Raw genomic sequence first — 19,804 nt, 5'->3', positions numbered from 1 at the left:
ACCACCGATATTCCCTTTCCCTGGATTTCCTGTAGGAAAAGCCTATGACACTGCTGCAGTAACTTGGACCAGTTGAATTTCTCATCACAGGATGGGATTCCCTCAGGAAAGATGGGAGCAGGAATGCTGCACTCTGGGCTCTGGACACCCTGGCTGTGAGCAGCACTGCAGAGCTAGACCACTCCAAAAGATGATTTTCCACAACTGCTGGGAAAATATAAAGGGAGGACATCAGAAAAGGAGGGAATGTCAAGCCTGCAGGAGGGGTAAACTTAGAGGGAAAGGCACAAGCAGGAAAGACGTCTCTATATGATGATGAAAGATCTCAACCCAAACAGAGCCACCACAAGTGGAAGGCTCCAAACCATTCCAAGCCACTCCAAACAATTCCAAGTCCCTTCTAGCAGAAGCACTTGTGTTCAGATGCAAACATCTCACTTGAAGCTGAGTAAAACACTTGCAAGAGATGAGTTTTTGATGTGCAAACCCCCAGCTGTGGCCCAGCCAGCAGCAGAAGGCATCTCCCCATGCTTCAGGGAGCAAGTTCCAGCCCCAGCTCCTGCAGCCCTACCATCTGCTGGATCAATTCCAAGGCCTTCAGAAAAATCTCAGATGGTGATGCAACTCAAGGATATTACATGTGACATGTCATGTCTGCTCTTAGCAAGATTAATAGAGTTGACTTTGCCCCCCCCAATCTCTCTACATGCTACACACTGCTATGATTTACTATAAATACAGAAATATTCCAAACTTCTTTAGGGCATCTGTTGATATAAATAGGATACTAAAAAAAACCCTGCCTTCCCTTATTAGCTGTTTGTGTGGATTAACAAGAAATAGTTTAAATTCCTGATGAACAGTTCCAACTGGTTTTATGGATGGGAACAGATCTTTGTAATTACACTGATTTTATATCAAACCTATAAAAGGTTGACCATTATAGGAATCAGCCAAACAAAGGATACACCTAAGGAGGTGCTGAATGTGCTGGAATTCCCAGTTTCCAAGAACAGGAAAAAGCCATGGAATGCCACAACCATGTTTTAGCAGCATCATTTGATTCAGGACATGACACCAAGTGATGTCTTTGAGGTGTTCATCCAGTTTGGGAAAGGTACATAGCAGCAGCCACCAGTTTTGGGTATCCATCCATCCATCCATCCATCCATCCATCCATCCATCCACCCTTTGGAGACTATGCCAACCTGTTTTCATCATTCATTGGGAATTATTGATCCTTCTCCTATTTCCTAGCACTGAGTTACTATGAAACATCCTCAATCTTCTTCTCTGACATTGGTTTGGGGACATGTAAGACCAGATAATTCAACTGAGGCATCTCCGTGTTTCCATCTCCCCTCCATCCTGGGAGATGAGAGGATGGAGGTACTGAGGAATTATCCTCATCCCAGGTTACAGATTAGAGACGAAATCCTGGTGATTAAAGAGAGGTCAGCATCATCCAGAAACACCACATCACTTCTCACTCTTTCATAAAATAAACATTAAATCATTAAGTCAGAGAATCATAGAATGGTTTGGGTTGGAAGGGACCTTAATGTTCATGCAGTCCTACCCCCTGGCATGGGCAGGAACACCTCCTGCTACCCCAAGTTGCTCCAAGCCCTGTCCAACCTGGCCTTGGACACTTCCAGGGATCCAGGGGCAGCCACAGCTTCACTGAGAAATCCATTCCAGCCCCTCATTAAACCTCACTGAGAAAAATTCCTTCCATACATCCAACCTAAATTGCCCCTCTTTCAGTTTGCACCCATTTCTCCTTGTCCTGTCACTACCGTTCCTGATGAGGAGTCCTCTCTGGCTTCCTTCTAGGTCCTTTCAAACACTGGAAGTGGTGGAGTCCCCACCCCTGGAGATGTCCAAGGAAGGACTGGACGTGGCACTCAGTGCTCTGGGTTGGTGACAAGGTGAGGATTGGTCACAGCTTGGACTGGATGATCTTGAAGGGCTTTTCCGACCTCAAGGGCTCTGGGGTAAGTCCTACCCATCAACCAACCTCTCTATCTCTATTTGACCAATACCAAATGTGGAAAAAGAAGCTTGGGTGTTCCTTGGGATTGCAGCTGATGATGAACCTCCTGCCATCTGGGATGTCAGTTTTCCCAATGAACAAGAAACCTCCAGAACTTGGCAGTTGCCTTTCCAGCACAGGTGCAGTGACATTCACTTCATTTGCATGGGCAGAAGAAATGTAAAGCTTGTCAAATATTTTAAAGTGTGGGGTTATTAATGCCAGATTCCAGTGGATTGGGAAAAGAGGGATGTTAGTTCCCAAGACATGCCTAATCTAGAACATGTGGTTTTGGGGGAGGTTTGGAACCAATGTGCTTTCAACATTTTCAGGAAATTTGGTCTATCCAGATGAAAGCTTTTTGGACCCTACTGAACTATCAGTCAGTGATGTAAACACTGAAACAAGAGGAATATTTTCCCTGAAAAAGAAAGTGCATCTTTACCAACTCCAGAGAGAAAGCAATGGGTCTGCTGAAGAGCAGCTTTGGGATTATTACTACAGAATGTTTAGATAATATGATAAATTATAAATCTAGGAAATCATCCCAGAAGTAAACCACATCCTGTGCTACTCCAGAATTCTGGCACATCTTCCCAGGGTGGCTTTTTGATGAGGAAGGGGGATCTTCTGCTGAGAGTGGAGGAAAAGTGCTGCCCACACTTACAGGAACCCAAGCCAGGGGTGTGAACTAGAACTAATTTCAACACATCTGAATATAGAGAGAATGTTTTGTAAAGGAATGGGGAGGGAATTCATGACACAAAGAAGGGGAAGGATGAAACAGCACAGTGGGATGTGTGAGTCCATAGGGCAGAGCCCAGGGCATTCCAGCTTTCCTCAGCCACCACTTTTTCTTCTCTCCCTGCTTTTGCTTCAATCTTCCTTTAAAATGCCTTAAAATTCACGTGTGAACACAGCCACCCTTAATGGTCTTTGCCTGGTTACACTTTAAATCAAGATGCTCCACAACAGCACCCCACAAACCAGTGTTCCCTCCCTGTTATTCATCCAGTGGGATCTTGGTCCCATGCCATTCCCAGAGTCACCAGAGGGCCATCCCAGCCTGCTCCACCTGCACAACACAAGCCCTGAATTTCAGGAATCTTTGCTTTGTGTTGCCCTGTCTTATCTTGGAGTGGGAGGCTGCTGAGTCCCCAGAAATGGCTTGGGGACAGTGACACTCATGACCTCCCCCCAGCCCTGTGATGGACTGCCCCAGCCCAAAGCTGGCCTCCTCCAGCCTGGGAGATCGAGGACAGTTTGCAGCTCATTTTGGACTCTTCTGTGTGGATTTGATATTTGAACTTGAGAAGAGCTAGCTCTTCTCAAGGGAAACTTTTCAACAGTTTTTCTTTTTCTCAAAACAACCTTGTGTAAACAATATTCCTTTCCCATAACAACAGGTGTTGTTTGCTATTTCTGTTACTTAGCCAATGGGAGGGGTGTCAGCCCTATAGACGAATAATGTGCCTTTTAGCAAAGCATGTTATAAAAGGGCTGAATGAATTGTAAATAAAGCCTTCTGATTTCTACTGCCTTCTGACTGGAGTCAAACATCTTTATTTCATGTCCTATTGCGACATTTCTGAGGCAGTCCCTTGGCTCCATCCAGTTTTTGAGGCAATTCTTCATCTCTTTGATGGACTTTTTATGTGTCTCCAGGGGAAGTGTCATGCACTGAGGTTACTCCTGGGGCTGCTTGGCCACAGGATGTGAGAAGAGCTCATGCCCCAGCACCAAGGGCTGGGAATCATCTCTCATGTGGTGGCTTAGGGATGAGTGGCCTTTGCTGCCTCCCTGCTCCTCTCCTCACATTCCACCAAAGGACAAACCTCCATCCATGTGTCATCCAGATGGGCAGATGCTGCTCCAGGAGCTCCATGGATCAGTAACCTGCTTCCTCCCCATTCCTCTGATCCCAAACACCAGCCCCCAGCTCAAGCCCATTGGGCTGAAAACAAATGGAGGGAAGTCACAGCTCATCCCTGGAATCCCTGGAGAGACACAAGATGCCAGAGAGCCACAATCTCTCTTCTCAAACAGCTTCAGACTACATAAGATCTCATCAGGAACAGAGTTGTTTTGCTGTTGAGAAAGTGTTTTTTTTTCTCTCCTGCCAGTACTCAGAGATTTTTGCTTGGCTTGTCAAAACCCAGGACTCCTTGGGAAATAATTTGGTGAAGCTCCTAAGGACAATTAAACTCAAATTTACAGATAATGCAAATAGTGGCAGTAGGTTGTGATGTAGTTTATCCTGATCTTTAATTGTATTCAAGGGAAAAAATCTGATTAGTGCAGATGATCAGAACCAAAGTGTAAACAGGAGACAGACCTAAAGAACAACCACTCATCAACCTGATTTTTGCTCCAGGTAAAGGTGCTGGGGGGAGCAACCCCCCGGCTGGAAAGGACAAAAGGAGCAGGTTGAATTAGTTGTGCCCATGCATTCCACAGGTTTTTCCACCTTCAGAAGGATGATGGAACTCAAAGGGCACCAGGTGCTGTCTGAAGGGAGGTGCTGGAACAGATAGAGCCCCACCAGCCCTGTGTATCTCCTTCTTAAGGGCTTTTTGGCATGAGGAAAAATACAGGTGCAGGATTGTAGGAGAAGCAGGATGGAACAGCACCTGTCCTTTAGAGGTCTGTCACCTCTACTGTTGACACCTCTGTCACAGTGCTGGTCCCATTTAGGAGGAGAGGCTGGATCCAGTCACCTCCTGGGGTTCTCTCTACCCTACAACCTCAACTCTGCTCTCCAAGAGCCAGAGCTCTGCTGAAAATCCCTCCTCACTTCCTTGAGCAAGGCAGATGTGTCCCTGCTCACTGCAATGGGAATTTCCAAGGCTTTACAGGACACAAGGAACAACCAAGGTGATTTACCTCCTCCATCCCATTCAGATCCACTGTAGGATCAATGACAAGGCACCGGGACAGGCTGCTGATACCAGAAAGCTCTAAAAAACAGCTCCAGTCTCTGAGTAGGTGCAAGAACACCACAGCACAAATGTGGTCACGAGCTAAGACAAAATCCTGCTCCCAATTAACTCCACAGCCACTGTTGCTGGCAAAACCCTCTTGCACTGCCTCCTCAGAAAAAACAAAAAGCCAATCAAACAGAAATCTCCACCCTCCTCAGCTCTTGCCACATCACCAGTCCCAGCCAAGTTCCTGGTGTTCACACCAAAACCTGTGGCCATCATATTTCATTTTCCACCCTCTGGCTGGCTCTGGAAGGAGGATGTGATGTGCCTTTTGTTTCCCTTCAGGCATTTTGGTTGAATTCCAAGCGCAGAGCTGACAAACAACATTCCCAGTTCTAATTTGAGGATCCCAAGGCTTTTTTTGGCTGCTGGCTGGAGTCACCAGGCTGATTTTCTATCCACCACTGCACCCTCTTGCTTCCTTTATCAATCCCACATATTTAAATCTAACAATTTGAAGCGTAGCATTACAGCTGTGTTTTTATTTTGTTTGTTTTATTTGGTTGTTGCCTGTAGCGTCGCGTGGCTACAGTGTTCATTGTGTCCCGGGAAGTACAAGCGCCGGTAGGGAAACAGATGAAACAAGTCTCTTTTGTTAAGCACGAGAGTCCATTTTATTTCTCCTCCCCCCTATCCCAAGCTGGGGTGGGAGAAGAAGATGAAGAGAGGGAAGGCCAAGAGGTGAGAGAGAGATCCCACCCCCGTCTCCCCTTAAGTAGAGGGTCTGAGGGCGGGGCAAAGGGCAGGTAAGGGCATTGACCTGAAGCCAATGGAGACACACCAAGGGGGAAGGAACCACAAGGCCAAGGCCATTGAGCGGGGGCAGAACCGACCAAACCATTGTGTACAGAGATTACATTGAGTGGCTGAAGGACTCCACAGTTGCCTAACACAAAACACTGACATTTTCAGTCACATCCCACTAAGATAAACAATGAACGTGTCATGAATTCCAGCAGAAATGATTCCCAAGTGGGGCAGCAGCAAGGTTTGAAGTGGGAGTATGAGAGGCTCTCCCGAATTGTTTGCTGGATGTTTGAAATGAGCTCTTCCCGTGGTTATCCATAAGGAGTTGAGGGCAGGTGGGAGGAAACCTCTGTCTGTCTCATCCCTGCAGAACTTGATGTGTTTTTCCTCCTCCCATCCATAATCCTGCCTAATTGGATGGAAAACCTCCATGGCATTGAGCAGCTGCCTGAGAACTGATGGATTAATTACACAGAAAAACACTGGGTCTATATCCAAGGATCTACCCATGTGCATCTACACGTACTTACAGCTGGATGAATCTAAAAACAGGGGAAGAGAAAAAAAAGGGAAAAAAGAAGGAAACCCAAGAAAGACCCCATCACTATTGTGAGGATTGGATGAATTTGATAAGGGGGAAAAAGAAGGGAAAAAAATGGGGAAAAAGGAAACCCAGGAGAGACTCCACCACTCTTGGGAAGATCAGGTAAAGTCCATGCAGCAGCTGGGACACAGGGAATGCTGCCTGGCTCAGCCAACCCTTGCATTTATCCACTGAAAGCAATTAAAGCACTTCCCCAAGTCCTGCTGGAATTTGTGTGATCAGATATGACTCCAACAATGTCTCCATACATCACGGCCAACAAAGCCCTCATGAAAACACTCAACCCTAGCCTCATTCACAGCTTTTTCCCCAATGAATTCTTCACTGGAGCTCTGCAGCTCTGGGCTGGTGCAGCTGTTCTGTGACAGCCGAGAGGGTTCCAGTGAGTGCCCAGAGAGGGCACAGTGACAATCACAACTGCCACCACCAGAGCAGCAGCTCCAGGTTTGGCTGTTCACAGAATCCCAGAATAGTTGGAAGGAACCTCTGGAGATCATCTAGTCCTAGGCAGGGTAACCTTTTGGAGCAGGTGACACAGGAACACATCCATATGGGTTTGAGATGTCTCCAGAGAGGGAGACTCCACACCCTTCCTGGGAAGCTGTTCCAGGGCTCTGCCCCCTCCATGGAAAGAAGTTCTTCCTCGTGTTGAGGTGGGACTCCTTGTGTTGTAGCTTATGGGCATTGCCCCTTGTCCTGGAGCCTGGCACCATCCTGACACTCTTTGGAGATATTTGTATGGATTATGAGATCCCCTCAGCCCTGCCGTGACCCCCCCCCAGACCAAAAAACAAGCTTATTCATCCCAAAAACTGCAGGAGGAGGATCCCTGTGGTGGCAGGGGCAGGACCTGAGGGGGTCTCAGGTGGATCTGATCCAGTTCCACAACAATTCCTCCACTTGGAGCTACCAGATGGGCCTGGAGCATGTGCTGAGCCTGCAGAAACTCCCTGGCTGAGGGTTTATTCACTGAAATCAAAACTCAGCTGCAAATCCACCAGCAGGGAGACAATGGAGCCTCTCATGCTGCAGGAAGGGAGCAGCAGCTTCCAGAGGAGTCCGGCATTTCCAGCGCTTGGTGCAGCTCAGCTGCAGTCACCGCTCAGCTGCAGCCACATTCCTCCCCCTCTGGAACATCTGTTCTCTTCTCATTAGTGCTGGCCTTGTTTTGTAACACAAGGAACTCTGTGTGATTCCTGAAGCTCAGTGTTTGACCCGGGGCATTCTGAAAAGGCCCAGGTCTCAGGAGCGAAATTCAGACGGAATCACCAGTCACTTCCAGTAATGTCACTTGCTACTCAAAGTGCAGCTGGAAAAGGAGCTGAGCTCTGGTCAAGTTTGAGCACAGCTCCTGGGAGCTCAGAATCCACCCACAAGTGCAGTCAGGGCAAGTGTCTCAAAGTGCCATTGAGGTGACAATGACCAGAGAATTCCTTCTCATCCTCAGCAACTCCAAATCTCCCAGTGGCCACGCCATGGCCTCATCCCAACCAGGGAAGGACGAACTACCCCAGAGCAGCTCCAGGGATGGACCAGATCAGCAGCACCTCATCACGGCTTTGGAAACTTCCAAATAACAAAGCCGAGTTCCTTCTGGAACAATTCAGATCCAAACTGGAAGGGCTGCTGAAGAAGCCAGGGGGCAAAGGCAGTTTGTGGATGGGTCAGGACACACCAACCATCATTCCACTGTGGTCCCTGTGAGATGGGACAATTCTTCATCCTGGACACCACACAACTGGGCTTAGGCCTCTCACAGCTTTTCCTATTTAACATCCAACTGGGACAGAAACATAGCAGAGCTCAGTGAGGAATTCTGGACTTCAGCAGTTAGAGAATCATGAAATCATAAACTGCTTTGGTTGGAAGAGACCTTGAAGCTCTTTCCATTCCACCCCCTGCCACGCACAGGGACAACTTCCACTATCCCAGGTTGTTCCAAGCTCTGTCCACCTTGGCCTTGGACACTTCCAGGAACATCCACAGTTTCTCTGCACAACCAGTGGCAGGGCTAGAACAGAGCTGGAACCAGCACCTAAACACCACTCTGGGTTTTTAGGGTCAAGACCTTAAACACATCCTTATTATCATAAGCCTGGGAATAACATGGAGATAGGGATATGTAAATAAGCAGCAGCATTAATTTTAACACAGTAATAACAAATACTGACAGCAACATCCCAGGAAAGGGATGAGTTTATCCCCAAAGATTAAAACATCATATTATTCCCAATTTCTTCCATTTAGGGGGAAATCACAGAGAAGTTCTGGGGGAAATCAGTAAGAACAAGCACTTTGTGGTGAGCCTTTCCTTCTGGGAGCATCTCCCGTGCTCCAGGATACAGGAGATGTCCAGTATTTACTGCATGCTCATCACCATGGTTTCGGAGCACAATAAGGCTCTATCACCCTGCATCCATCTGTGTTTCTGGGAATGCCGGGGCTTTGGGAATTGCATGGGGTGGACACGAAGGCACTCATTGTTCTGGAGGCAGAGGGATGAACCTGCCCTTTCTACAGGAGAGGAAGCCAGCAGGAAAAGTTGCTATTGTGAGCTGGATATTAAAAAAAAAACACAAAAAAGAGTCCTATTGCATCGTCAGTGCTGCCAGGTCAGGAAAAGGGGATGGCTGGGACAGAGCACCTGTGGGATTGGGGGCTGCCTGGGGGGAGCCACACGCCCCCAGCCAGGCTGGCATCAGCTACCTGCTAAACCATCCCAGAAACATCCAAAATCCATCCTAAACCCACCCTAAGAGCCAGGCTGGCATCAATTACCTGCTAAACTATCTAAACCCCATCCTAAATCCATCTTAAAAGCCAGGCTCTGGCATCAGCTACCTGCTAAACCATCCAGAAAACATCCAAATTCTACCCTAAATCCACCGTAAAACCATCCTAAAATTACCCTAAAACCACTCTAAAAGCCAGGCTGTGGCATCAGTTACCTGCTAAACCATCCAAAACCCACCCTAAAACCACTGTAAGACCATTCTAAACCTATTCAAAACTCACTCTAAAACCATCTTAAAACCACACTGAAATCACCCTAAAACCACCAAGCAATCCTAAGAGGGTGAAACTGGACCCACATAGGTGGAGCATCACTTCCAAAGCTCCAGGTAGGAGCAGAGATGAGGAAGAGCTTTAAATCCTCCAATATTTAATTTTCCTTTCAACCCAAAGCCATTTGCAGTGCCAGAGTTCTCCTCCAGGACTTTCCTTGGCAGGAAGAACTGCCAAAGTAGTAGGAACCAAATTGTTGTCAGCTTAAGGCCAGCCATCTGGTCAGCCTCTTCCCAGCTGCCATGCTCCCAATCAAAGCCTGGAGAACAATCTCTGATGTTTCTCACCAAGCTCAATATGAAAAAAATCTAGGAAGGAAAAAAAACCAAAAAACAACAAACCAACAACCCCAAACCCAAAATGCAAAAAATCCCAGAAACCAGGAAAGCAGCCCGGCAGGGGTCCAACTGGGAACAGAGAAGAAAGCAGGAGAAAAATAAACTATTTTATGTTTAAAACAATGTTTTTTAAAGAGTCCTATTGACATCTGCTTTGTAAATGCTCTGTCATTATTTATAACCTCCAGAGCATGGAATTGTCTCTGGAGTTACAACCACACTACTCCCAGATTTTGGCTTTGTTAGCAAAGAGCAAGCAGCATTTTTACTGGCACTCTGGGAATAGAGATCTAACATTTCATACCCAGTTTATTTTAAAGTGGACTAATTTAACATCCTTGATGGTTCCTTTTAGCACAACTGTTGCTAATTAGCAGCTCCAGAATGATTTGTTCATCTGGGAGCAGCAGGAGTTCCAGGGCAGCATAAATACACCAGGGCAAAAGGGAAGGAAGGGGAAGGGAGAAAATAGGGAAGAGGCATTGGAGAGGAGCAGGTTTTAGAGAATTAAAGGAAATGAAGTGACAGGTGGAGATGGGAACACTGAGGAGAAAAGAGAGTGGAAAGGGATAATCCTGGGCCTTGAGAAGCTGGAAAAACTGGTGGCAGTTCTTAAAGCTGTGCAAAAGTTGGGTCTGGTATCATGGACTGGAAAGTGGTTTCAAGATGATGATCTCAGGACTGGGACAGGCACCAGCCCCCAGTGAACCCATGGGATGCCCCAGGGCTGGAGGGATGCAGGGACAAGGAGAGGGGCCTTAGCCAGGACACAACCTCGGCTGCTTTAAGTGGCCCCAGGGCACCATGGGTGCAGGGCCACAACCCAAAATTAAGCAAACCCAACCATAAAACATGTCAGGAGTCAGAGGGCTGAAACCAGTCCTCCAAGGAGGAGCCCCTGAAATTCCACAGTCCTGCTGGGGACTGACATGATCCAACTGATTGCTTTGCACACATTTTTTTAACAAAGAGGCACCAAAGCAGCTTTGCTGCTCCTATATCCCATCCCTGTGGCTCTGTCCTCTGGGCACAGCCAGGGCCATCACCCTCCCCTGGCTGCACAGAACCAGCTCTGCCCTGTCCCAAAATCTCCTCTTTCACAGCAAAAGGCTTGAAAGCAAATCCTCCAAAAAGAAAAAGCTTTTGGGAAAGGAAACATGTTCTCCCTGATGTTTATAAATCATCAAAGCCAGCCTGTTGTTGGTACCAGGATGAGCAGGACTGGAAGAGCTGGGAAGGGTCAGAACAGCCTCCCTCCAGCCCCAGCCTCCATACTCATATCACTTTGGTCTTTCCCTGCATGTGTAAAAGCACTTGAAAGTTTATAAAATTAATTCCAGACAAATATTAGTGAGGCCTCAAGTGGAAAGCACATCTTCCTTCTGGGAATTTATAGTTCAGCCACTTTTATCTTCGGGAGACTCTTCAGAGATCAAAGATTTGATCAACTTTTCCCCTGTGAAACTCATGAAGAAAATGGTGTTATCAGGACAATGACATGATTTTATTTATTAGTTTAATGATTCATTGTCCTGCTCTGACAGCAAGATTCCTTCACAAAGGTCTAAAACAAACAGCCTGAGTTCCCCAAGGCTGTGGCTCTGTTTGTTTCTTGATTTATGTTTGTTACAAGGTCAAGCCCTGCCCTGACAGCTCCCACTTGTTAAATGCAGCTCTAAAACCATCACAGTCAAACACGAGGCAACCACGTGCCAAAGCCAGAGGGACACAACTTGTCACTCTGGCAGCTTTTCCCATCTCCACCACCTGTGGGGTCAAAATCCCTAATTTTCAAAAAGACACAGGTAAGAATCACAGGATCACTGAGGCTGGAAAAGGCCTCCAAGACCACCGAGTCCAACCTGTGACTGGTCCCAGCCCAGAGCACTGAGTGCCATGCCTGGGTGTTCCTTGGACAACTCCAAGGATGGGCATTCCAAACCTCCCTGGGCAGCCCCTTCCAATGCCTGACCACCCTTTCCATTAAGAAATTCCTCCTGATGCCCAACATGGCCCTCCCCTGCCACAGCTTGAAGCCATTCCCTCTTGCCCTGCCCCTGTTCCCTGGGAGCAGGCCCGACACCTCCCAGCTGCCTCCTCCTGTCAGGAAGTTGTGCAGAGCCAGAAGGTCCCTCCTGAGCCTCCTTTTCTCCAGGCTGAGCCCCCCTCCAGCTCCCTCAGCTGCTCCTGGTGCTCCAGACCCTTCCCCAGCTTCATTCCCCTCCTCAGACTAGATAAATGGTGGAACTGCTCTGCATTTCTGGAGTAACTCAACTCTGAGCATCCAGGGAACATCAGGAAAATTCAGGAAAGGAATGCCAGTCATGAAAGGACAACACTGGGCACAAGGGTGATGGGCAAAACCCTTGTTAGACACCAACCTTCAGCCTCTCTATCTCTCCTCAGCAGCTCTCTGCACATCTGGCAAGGCAGAGGCAGCCTGAGGGATGAAGTTAATATCTCCCAACATCTGCCAGCAGCGCTCCATCGACACCGCTCGCCTCCAGTGGGAACTTGCTACTACACAAGCAACTGGTGAAGACACTGGGATAGATTTCAAGGAGACTGAGAAAAGGACTGGGATGTTGCCTGAGCCATCTGAGCACCAGAGCAACACCAGCTCCAAAATTGACAGCCCACACTGGGCTGGAATCACTCAGGGAGTCTGTACCAAATGCATCAGACTTGTCAGCATTCCGGGCAAGAGGAATCCAGGGAGTTTCACCAAGCTCTTTCTTGGAGCAGAGTCACAGGGAAATGCTTCTCCACTGTGAAACTGCAAAGGTTTCAGGGGAGATGAGAAACTCACGGAGTTGGACTGGAAAATTAACAATGATAACCGAGTTAGGACTCGGGCTTAGCCAGGCATAGAACCACGACTCCATCAGTTCTGTCCCTGCTTCCCCTGGCATCCAGTCCTTTCACCTCTCCTATAAAAGGGGATCTGTGCTTTCCTGCAGTAGGGAAGCACGGGAGCTCTTCCAGGAGTTCATGCTCCTGTCTGTGTCATAGCAATCATGGAAAGCCAGGACTGGAAATCAAATTCCTCACAAAGAAATCAGGAACCTTTCTGCTCTTTTAATCCAAGCTTTGTACAACTTTGCCCTCCCTTCACATAGGCTTTGACTCCACCTCAGACTCCACAGCAACTCAAAACCTCCTTAGAGCGATCACCAGTTTGGGATGCAGATGTTCCCAGCTATTTGTGGGATTGTGAAAAACTCCTTGATGATTTTAAGCAAAGCCAGGTGTGCAGGACAACAAATAAAGACAAACAAGTACAAATTAAAGCCTTAAACGAGCACAGTTCGAGGAGTCAAGGATGGAATTCCTAAGCAGCATTAATTCACACAAGACCTACAGTTGCAGAAATCAGAACTCCTGGAATTCCTCATCTGAGAGGGAACCAAAATCAGGGAGAAACTGAGCAGGACTCACCATCAGGCCCTTCGCTGCCTTTACTCCTTTTATTCCGATGGATGGGTCTCCCTTCTCCAACGTGCAGCTTCTCCTCAGGGTGAAAGAAGTTCAGCAAGGCCAGCTGTAAGAAGAGGGACAAATTGAAGCATCTTTGCAAGGCTGGTTTAGCCAAGATGAGAGATTAGAGCCTAAATACCAAATCCTTTCCATCAGGGATGAGTGGGAGAGACGAGGAGGATGCGAGATGGCTGCTGTTATAAACGAATCAGCCAATTTAATAATTAAAGAGAATTTATTAAATAATCAAAATATAAGTTTTGAAAAAGCCACAAGCAAAACAGTGCCGAGCCTGGCGATCAACACTGGGTGAACCAAATTCGGACTCTATCGCTCCAAACCCTCGTGGTTCACCAATCCTGCTTTCGCAGGGTCCTGTTTTATACATTTTCCAGCTGAGCAGGGTACAGAGGGGGGTCTTCTCGCTTCAAGGGGTTCCCTTGGATTCTCTGGTGTCTTTCTCTGTGGGACAGGCTGCCTCCTTTGGGTTTCATGGCTCTGTGCTGACCTCACAGGGCTTTGGGGGCATTCCTGCTTTTGAACTTCCTTAACAGCTGCAACCAACACTTTTGCTTGAATCTTGTTTTTCTTCATCCCTCCTCACATACACCTTCTGAGCTTCCCTCAGTAGCTCTTGTAATCCTCTTTCCTGCCAATTTTCTAACTTTTCAAGCTTCCTCCGTATATCTTCCCATGATTTTGCTACAAATTGAGTTTTCAATAATACCTCTCCTATCAGGGAATTAGGGTCTATTCCTGAATAAACCTGCAGGCTCTTTCGTACCCTTTCTAACTAGTCTGTGGGGGACTCATCTCTTCCCTGGCATTCTCTAAATACTTTGCTAATGTTCTGCCCTTTGGGGACTGCTTCCCAAATGCCTTGTATTATTATATTTCTTAAGTCTATCATATTTTTTCAGCCATCTTCCATTTGTGCATTCCACCCGGGCCTTTGATTTGGCCATTTCTGATCCCCAGGCACGCCCTGTGGGTTTCAGTGCTCCCATTCCCGCATCCCAGCCTGTCTGATCATTACTTTCTCTTTGGTATTAAATAGTGCTCTTAGTATTGCCTGCATATCATCCCAAGTGTGAATACTGGGTCCCAAAAACTGGTCGAGACTGTCTGATACCCCTAGGGGATCATCCATCAATCTTCCCATCTCCTTTTTAAAGGCTCTTACATCTCCCATATTAATTGGCACATTCATATATCCTATAACTCCCAGAGCAGTTGGCACTTCCCTTAATGGGAGAAGATTGTGCCCCTTTTTCTCTTCTTCTTCATTTTCACTATCTTTGCTATTAATCCTTTCTTTTATTTTACGCTCGCAGGGGGAGAATACATCGCCTCAGGGGGAGCAGTTGGTTTCATGGCTTCTGCAGGCTGGGATGGGGGTTGGGTCGGTTGTGGGGACTGAAGCTGAAGGCTATGATGTGGGGGTTGGGGTGGCAGTGCCTGCCCATGCAGGGGCACGGACATCGGGGGTGCGAGTGGGGGTGGCCTGTACTTGCAGAGGCAGGGGCATTAGATATGGAGGGGGTAGGTTGTCCAAGGGTTTCCATGTCTTGCTCCTGGTCTCAGTTCTTTTTCTGGTCTTTACTGTAAATAATCTAACTTCCGATCCCTCCCATATCTTTGCATAGTCCCTCTCCTCTTGGTTCCGCGATTTTTTGCTATTCGCATAAGTATTTAGGGCTCAACATGCCCACTCTTCAAAAGTTCCAAACATGGGCCAAATCAAATAGCTCCTAATCTCCTTCCCTCCCCAAACTTCCACGCAATAATGAATCATCTTTTCCTTAGATTTTCCTTTTTTTGAGAGACATCCTTCCCAGTGTTCTAGAATCAATCCCAGTGGACTATCCCGTGGGATTTCTGGTTTATTGCTCTCATTTTCTCCCAAGGGTTTTTCCTGGGTCCCCCCCTGGGTTTTGTTTTTCTCTGTCCCATTTTACGAGGTATTACGGTCTGACTCCTCAATCGCTCCTCTCCTCGCAACTTTGTGTTGTGTCTCTCTCAGTCACACATACAGATTCCTAATTTGAACTGGCATGTACCGTGCCTAATTGATTCAGTATTACTGATCTACTAGTCCGGCAGAGAACCGACCTGCAGGGTTTTGACCGGTAATGAGCTCCCCTTTATTTCTCCTTCTATCTTTCCTCTCCCCAGACCTTCCTGGTCCTAGGCTGAGAAGGCTTACCAGTCCCCCGAATTCCTGAGGGCGTACCTTTCCCTCTTTAGCCTTCTTGTGGCCGAAGCCCAAACTTCCCAAGTTTCAGATTTGTGTTGGTTTAGCACAGATGGTGAGGTGCAATTGGTGATTTCCTTTGAATTGACAACCAAAATAGCCAATTGCATGCAGGGATACACCTCTGGGTCACACAGTCTTAGAAGGAAGCCTGGGAACTCTCTCTTCCTTCTGCCTTCAAAGGAGGTAAGGTAGTCCTGGCTCTCTCCTTTGGGGGGGACGGGGTGGCCCAGCCTGTCCAGGCCCGGGCCTTCATGGGAGGCCCGCCTGGCCCGGTGGCTCCCAGGCCAGGGGAGGGGATGACATGCCCCCATCCCGGCCTGGATCGGTTTTTTAGCAGCTGTAAAACACCCTGCCGCTCCCCTATGGGGGGAGCTGGCCCAAGGCCTGGCCATGGGCCTGAGCCCTTTCCCCAGCAGGGGGAGGGGAGCCTGCAGCCTGCGCCTGCTCCAAGCTGGGCCCACCCTGAATGAGACCGAGGGGTGGGGGCAAGGAGCCTTTCATCAGCCAGGCTGCTCTGAGATCTGTCAGCCTGAGTTTTTCCCCCATTCCCGTGGCTTTTGAAAATCCTGGCTGCTGCCCAGCAGAGTTCACATGACCACCGCAGGCCTGGGCAAGTTTTAACTCTTTCCTGCCAACAGATGGGACTTCCAAAGCACTGGCTCTTCCCAGAGTGAGAACAGACAAAGTGATTGAGCATAGAGAAGACTTAGCATAACAGTCAGATGGAGAGAATGAGAAAAGGATTAATTAGAGGAAGGATGAAGGAGTTGCCTGCTGGCTGGACTTTCTTGTTTGAGCTATGGAAATGAACTCTATTGGTAGATTGTCCTTTAAATCATGGAAAAATATGCAATCGACCGGTCCCTTGCGGGAGAACAGAACTGTGGTTTTTGGGTCCACTCTCGCCTCATGATATTATCACGACTCATTCACATGCTCGATCACTCCCACTCAACCTCGCGGTACTTACGGACTCTTTTCCCGCGTGGATCTCTGTGCACGTAGAATTTTTACGAGTAAAATGTGCCATGGTTCAGAGGGCCCTCTCCTGGGTCCTCTCTAGGTCTCTCTGGGAGCTCCGAGCTCATTTCTTTTTCCCCCTTTTGTTTGCGGCTCCCACCTCAATTTGCTGTTCGGAATCCAACTGGGTCTGCCAGTTCTCCTACACCATCGGGCCACTGAATCAGTGGAGCGTCCCCCGATCAGAGAAGGGAAACCGTAGATCCGAAATCGGATCACATCGGGGTCACCAAAATTGTTATAAAAAAATCAGTCAATTTAATAATTAAAGAGAATTTATTAAATAATCAAAGTATAAGTTCTGAAAAAGCCACAAGCAAAACAGTGCTGAGCCTGGCGATCGACACTGGGTGAACCAAATTCAGACTCTATCGCTCCGAACCCTCGTGGTTCACCAATCCTGCTTTCGCAGGGTCCTGTTTTATACTTTTTTCGGCTGAGCGGGGTACAGGAGGGGTCTTCTCGCTTCTCTCATTGATCTTATCCTTTTAGCATATTCATGTATTTTTCTTGCTGCCAGTCTGACAAAAAGTTTTCCGGAATGGGTGAATAATTCATTTCCTTACTGGAATTCTATTCTGGAATAATCATCTTTGGCGACAAATATTATCTTATTGTTGATGCATATTGAATGCATATCACTAGGGCCTTGTCAGACGAATAAAAATCTTTAGGAATAAACATCTTTGGAGACAGCTTATCCTTGCTTGGTATTTGCATCCCTCTTCCCTTATCACCTGATGCAAATCGCTTTTTCCCTGTCACCGGCTTTGGTTACACGAATGCTGTAGTTTTTAAATTTTTTTTCACAAATTATTTTGCAACATATATTACAGCTGCTCACAAATCTCGGCTCATCCCAAGGAGATATGTCCCCTTGGAAGCGGTCTAGGACTTGGGAAAACTCCACCTAAGGGGTTTTGGCATGGAGAATCCTTCCCCCAGGGATGGGGGTCTGCCAGGCTAGGGCTGCAGGGAGATCTGTGGCTGGAAATAATCAAACACCTCAAAGGCCAATTAATTCCTAATTTTTCTCTGCAAAACTTGCTCAATCCTGGGGCTCTTTCTCCAGCATTACTCACTTCCAGTAAGCTTTTTCTCTCTCAAGCTCTTCTCTGCAAGCCTCATTAGCTACTGAGATTCAAAGGTCTTCAGGGACCTTTAAATCCAACCCAATATACCACATAAATTAACACTTTAAACCCACAGCAACATTTGTAACACAAGATTTGCCAAGAGGCAAAACTTTTATGTAGCGACCTCTTATTCAGGAAAAAATTGCTGCTGCCTTAATAACTGTTTAACAGATCAACATCTTGACCCAGAAATTGGAATTTGGGGTTAGAAACCAGAATCTCAGCAATCCCCAGGTATGGCAGCTCATGGATCCATTAGGAACCAAACACCTTCTGTGTGTTACTGCATCCAACAGCCAGGGCTGCTGCGACCAGGATGGGGTTTTCTTGCTAAAGAAACCAGATTGTGGTTATTTAAACTGTAAATAGACAGCAAAACAAAAACACAGCACAAGACAAAAACCAGGAGGCTTTAAGAAGCAGCCCCAAAGGTTATCGAGCTCATCATTATTCTGAAAACAAAACCTGGGGCATCAAAAGTATCTTTGAAGGAGCAAAGAACAAACACCTCCTCTGAATTGCCGGGCTCGTTATTCTCCAGCCCATAAAAGTCCCTATTCAAGACCAATAATCGCAAAAGGCCCTTGGCTTTTCATAAGCCCCAGGGCTCTCGCCTCCCCTCTCCCTCGCATTCCCAAGGTATTTTCCAAAGAACAGCTCCCCTCCCAACCTCAGCATCCCAGTCCTTCACTCAGATTTTACATCTGCATTTTGCTTTATTCCAACAAGCAGTCTCACAAATGGAAATGTTTGGAAACCCTTTAGTTTCCAAAGAACCCCTAAAACATTTCTCGTACTCCCAAACTGCTGCTAGTTCCTTCTGTCCCTGTGCAGGCAGGTCTGCAAAATTCCTGGGTGTTTGTCATTGCAATGATGTCGTGGCTGAAAAGACCCCGAAACTCTATGGGATGACCTGGGATCAGCTTCCCAAAGTCTCACTACTGGGCTTTTAAACGTCCCTAAAAATCAATGATGAGTAAAACTTACCTACCTGAGGAAGGCCAGTTACAGGGGTGGATGGACAACTGAAGGCTCTTGTTTACAACAAGGAGCAAAGGGCGAGAACAATTCCCAAAGCACCACATTCCCAAAGCTCCCACATCCCACTGCACTGCCCCAGGTGTGGAACACTGGAGCAGAATGCTCCTGCAGGCACCACCAGCACCTTTCCTGACACATCAGAGCAGGGTGAGGGATGAGAACAAGTGAATTTCTCTTTAAATCCCTTATTTAACTCATGTTGAGACACTGCAGAACTAATTGAAGGAACAAATTGCATTATAATCTGGGTTAAAGTGTCAATGAAATCCTCAGTGTGACATTGGAATGCTGTTATTGCCTGGATCATTACTGGAGTTTTACAGAACAGGGTGAAATAGAGGCTTTTCCTCCAGGCTGAACAATCCCAGCTCCACTGCTCTGCTCCAGGTTTTAATCTGATGTCCATTGTCACTGACCCCTCAGAAAACCACTAAATTTTGGCTAAAAGTAATCTGTCCATTAAACTCTGTATTTCTAGCCAGAAAGAGAAATGACAGTGAGGGTGAATGACTGAATCACACCTTTTACTTAGGAAACAAACCCATAAAAGAAGCTTGTGACACCAATTGTGAACACAGCAGCTGCTGCTTTGGAACAACTCCCATGAAACCATGTTTTCCAGGAGCAGTGATGCACCAGCACTCCACACTCAACCTGGGAATGGACACAACCCGTGTGAGCAGAAAGAGGAGCCTATCCCTAGGGAATAACTTCCATTGTGCTTTGAATTATGTAAATAAAGGCACTGACCCTCCAGTGACTGGCACAGAGGGGTCAGGGGTCCATCTTGGGATGGAGAGAATGCTCAGATCCCTAGGAAGGTCAGGGGCAGGGAAAGGGTGACCAAGCCTCTTGCAGTCATCCAACCTCCTGAAGGCCAAGTCCCTCTCCAGGGACTCAAGGGCTCCATTGTTCCAGGGCTGCAGCTGCTGGAGGTCGGGGGATGCTCGGCCATGAAGGGTCCATCTACGTCCGTCTGGGAATCGCGGTCGGCACCACTCGGATGCTTTTTCCATTAACCATCCCCGAGATATCAGTAATATATTGGGAAGAAATTCCTCCCTGTGAGGCCCTGGCACAGGGTGCCCAGAGAAGTGAG

General features: G+C 47.4%; 1 protein-coding gene across 1 annotated transcript in view; it reads right to left on the bottom strand.

Annotated features, from left to right (window-relative positions):
• Positions 1-19,804, bottom strand: part of EDA (ectodysplasin A) — a gene marked incomplete at its 5' end in the record, with an annotated part of 78,269 nt that overhangs the window by 14,613 nt on the left and 43,852 nt on the right. The window contains one exon of the mRNA XM_083882530.1: positions 13,213-13,315. Coding sequence (XP_083738656.1) covers positions 13,213-13,315 — 103 coding nt within the window. The remainder of the gene's footprint in view (positions 1-13,212; positions 13,316-19,804) is intronic.

Source organism: Zosterops lateralis (genome assembly GCF_965231275.1).
Source record: "Zosterops lateralis genome assembly, chromosome: W".
In the NCBI taxonomy this organism is placed as follows: Eukaryota; Metazoa; Chordata; class Aves; order Passeriformes; family Zosteropidae; genus Zosterops; species Zosterops lateralis.
This window is presented reverse-complemented; position numbering and strand designations above follow the sequence as displayed.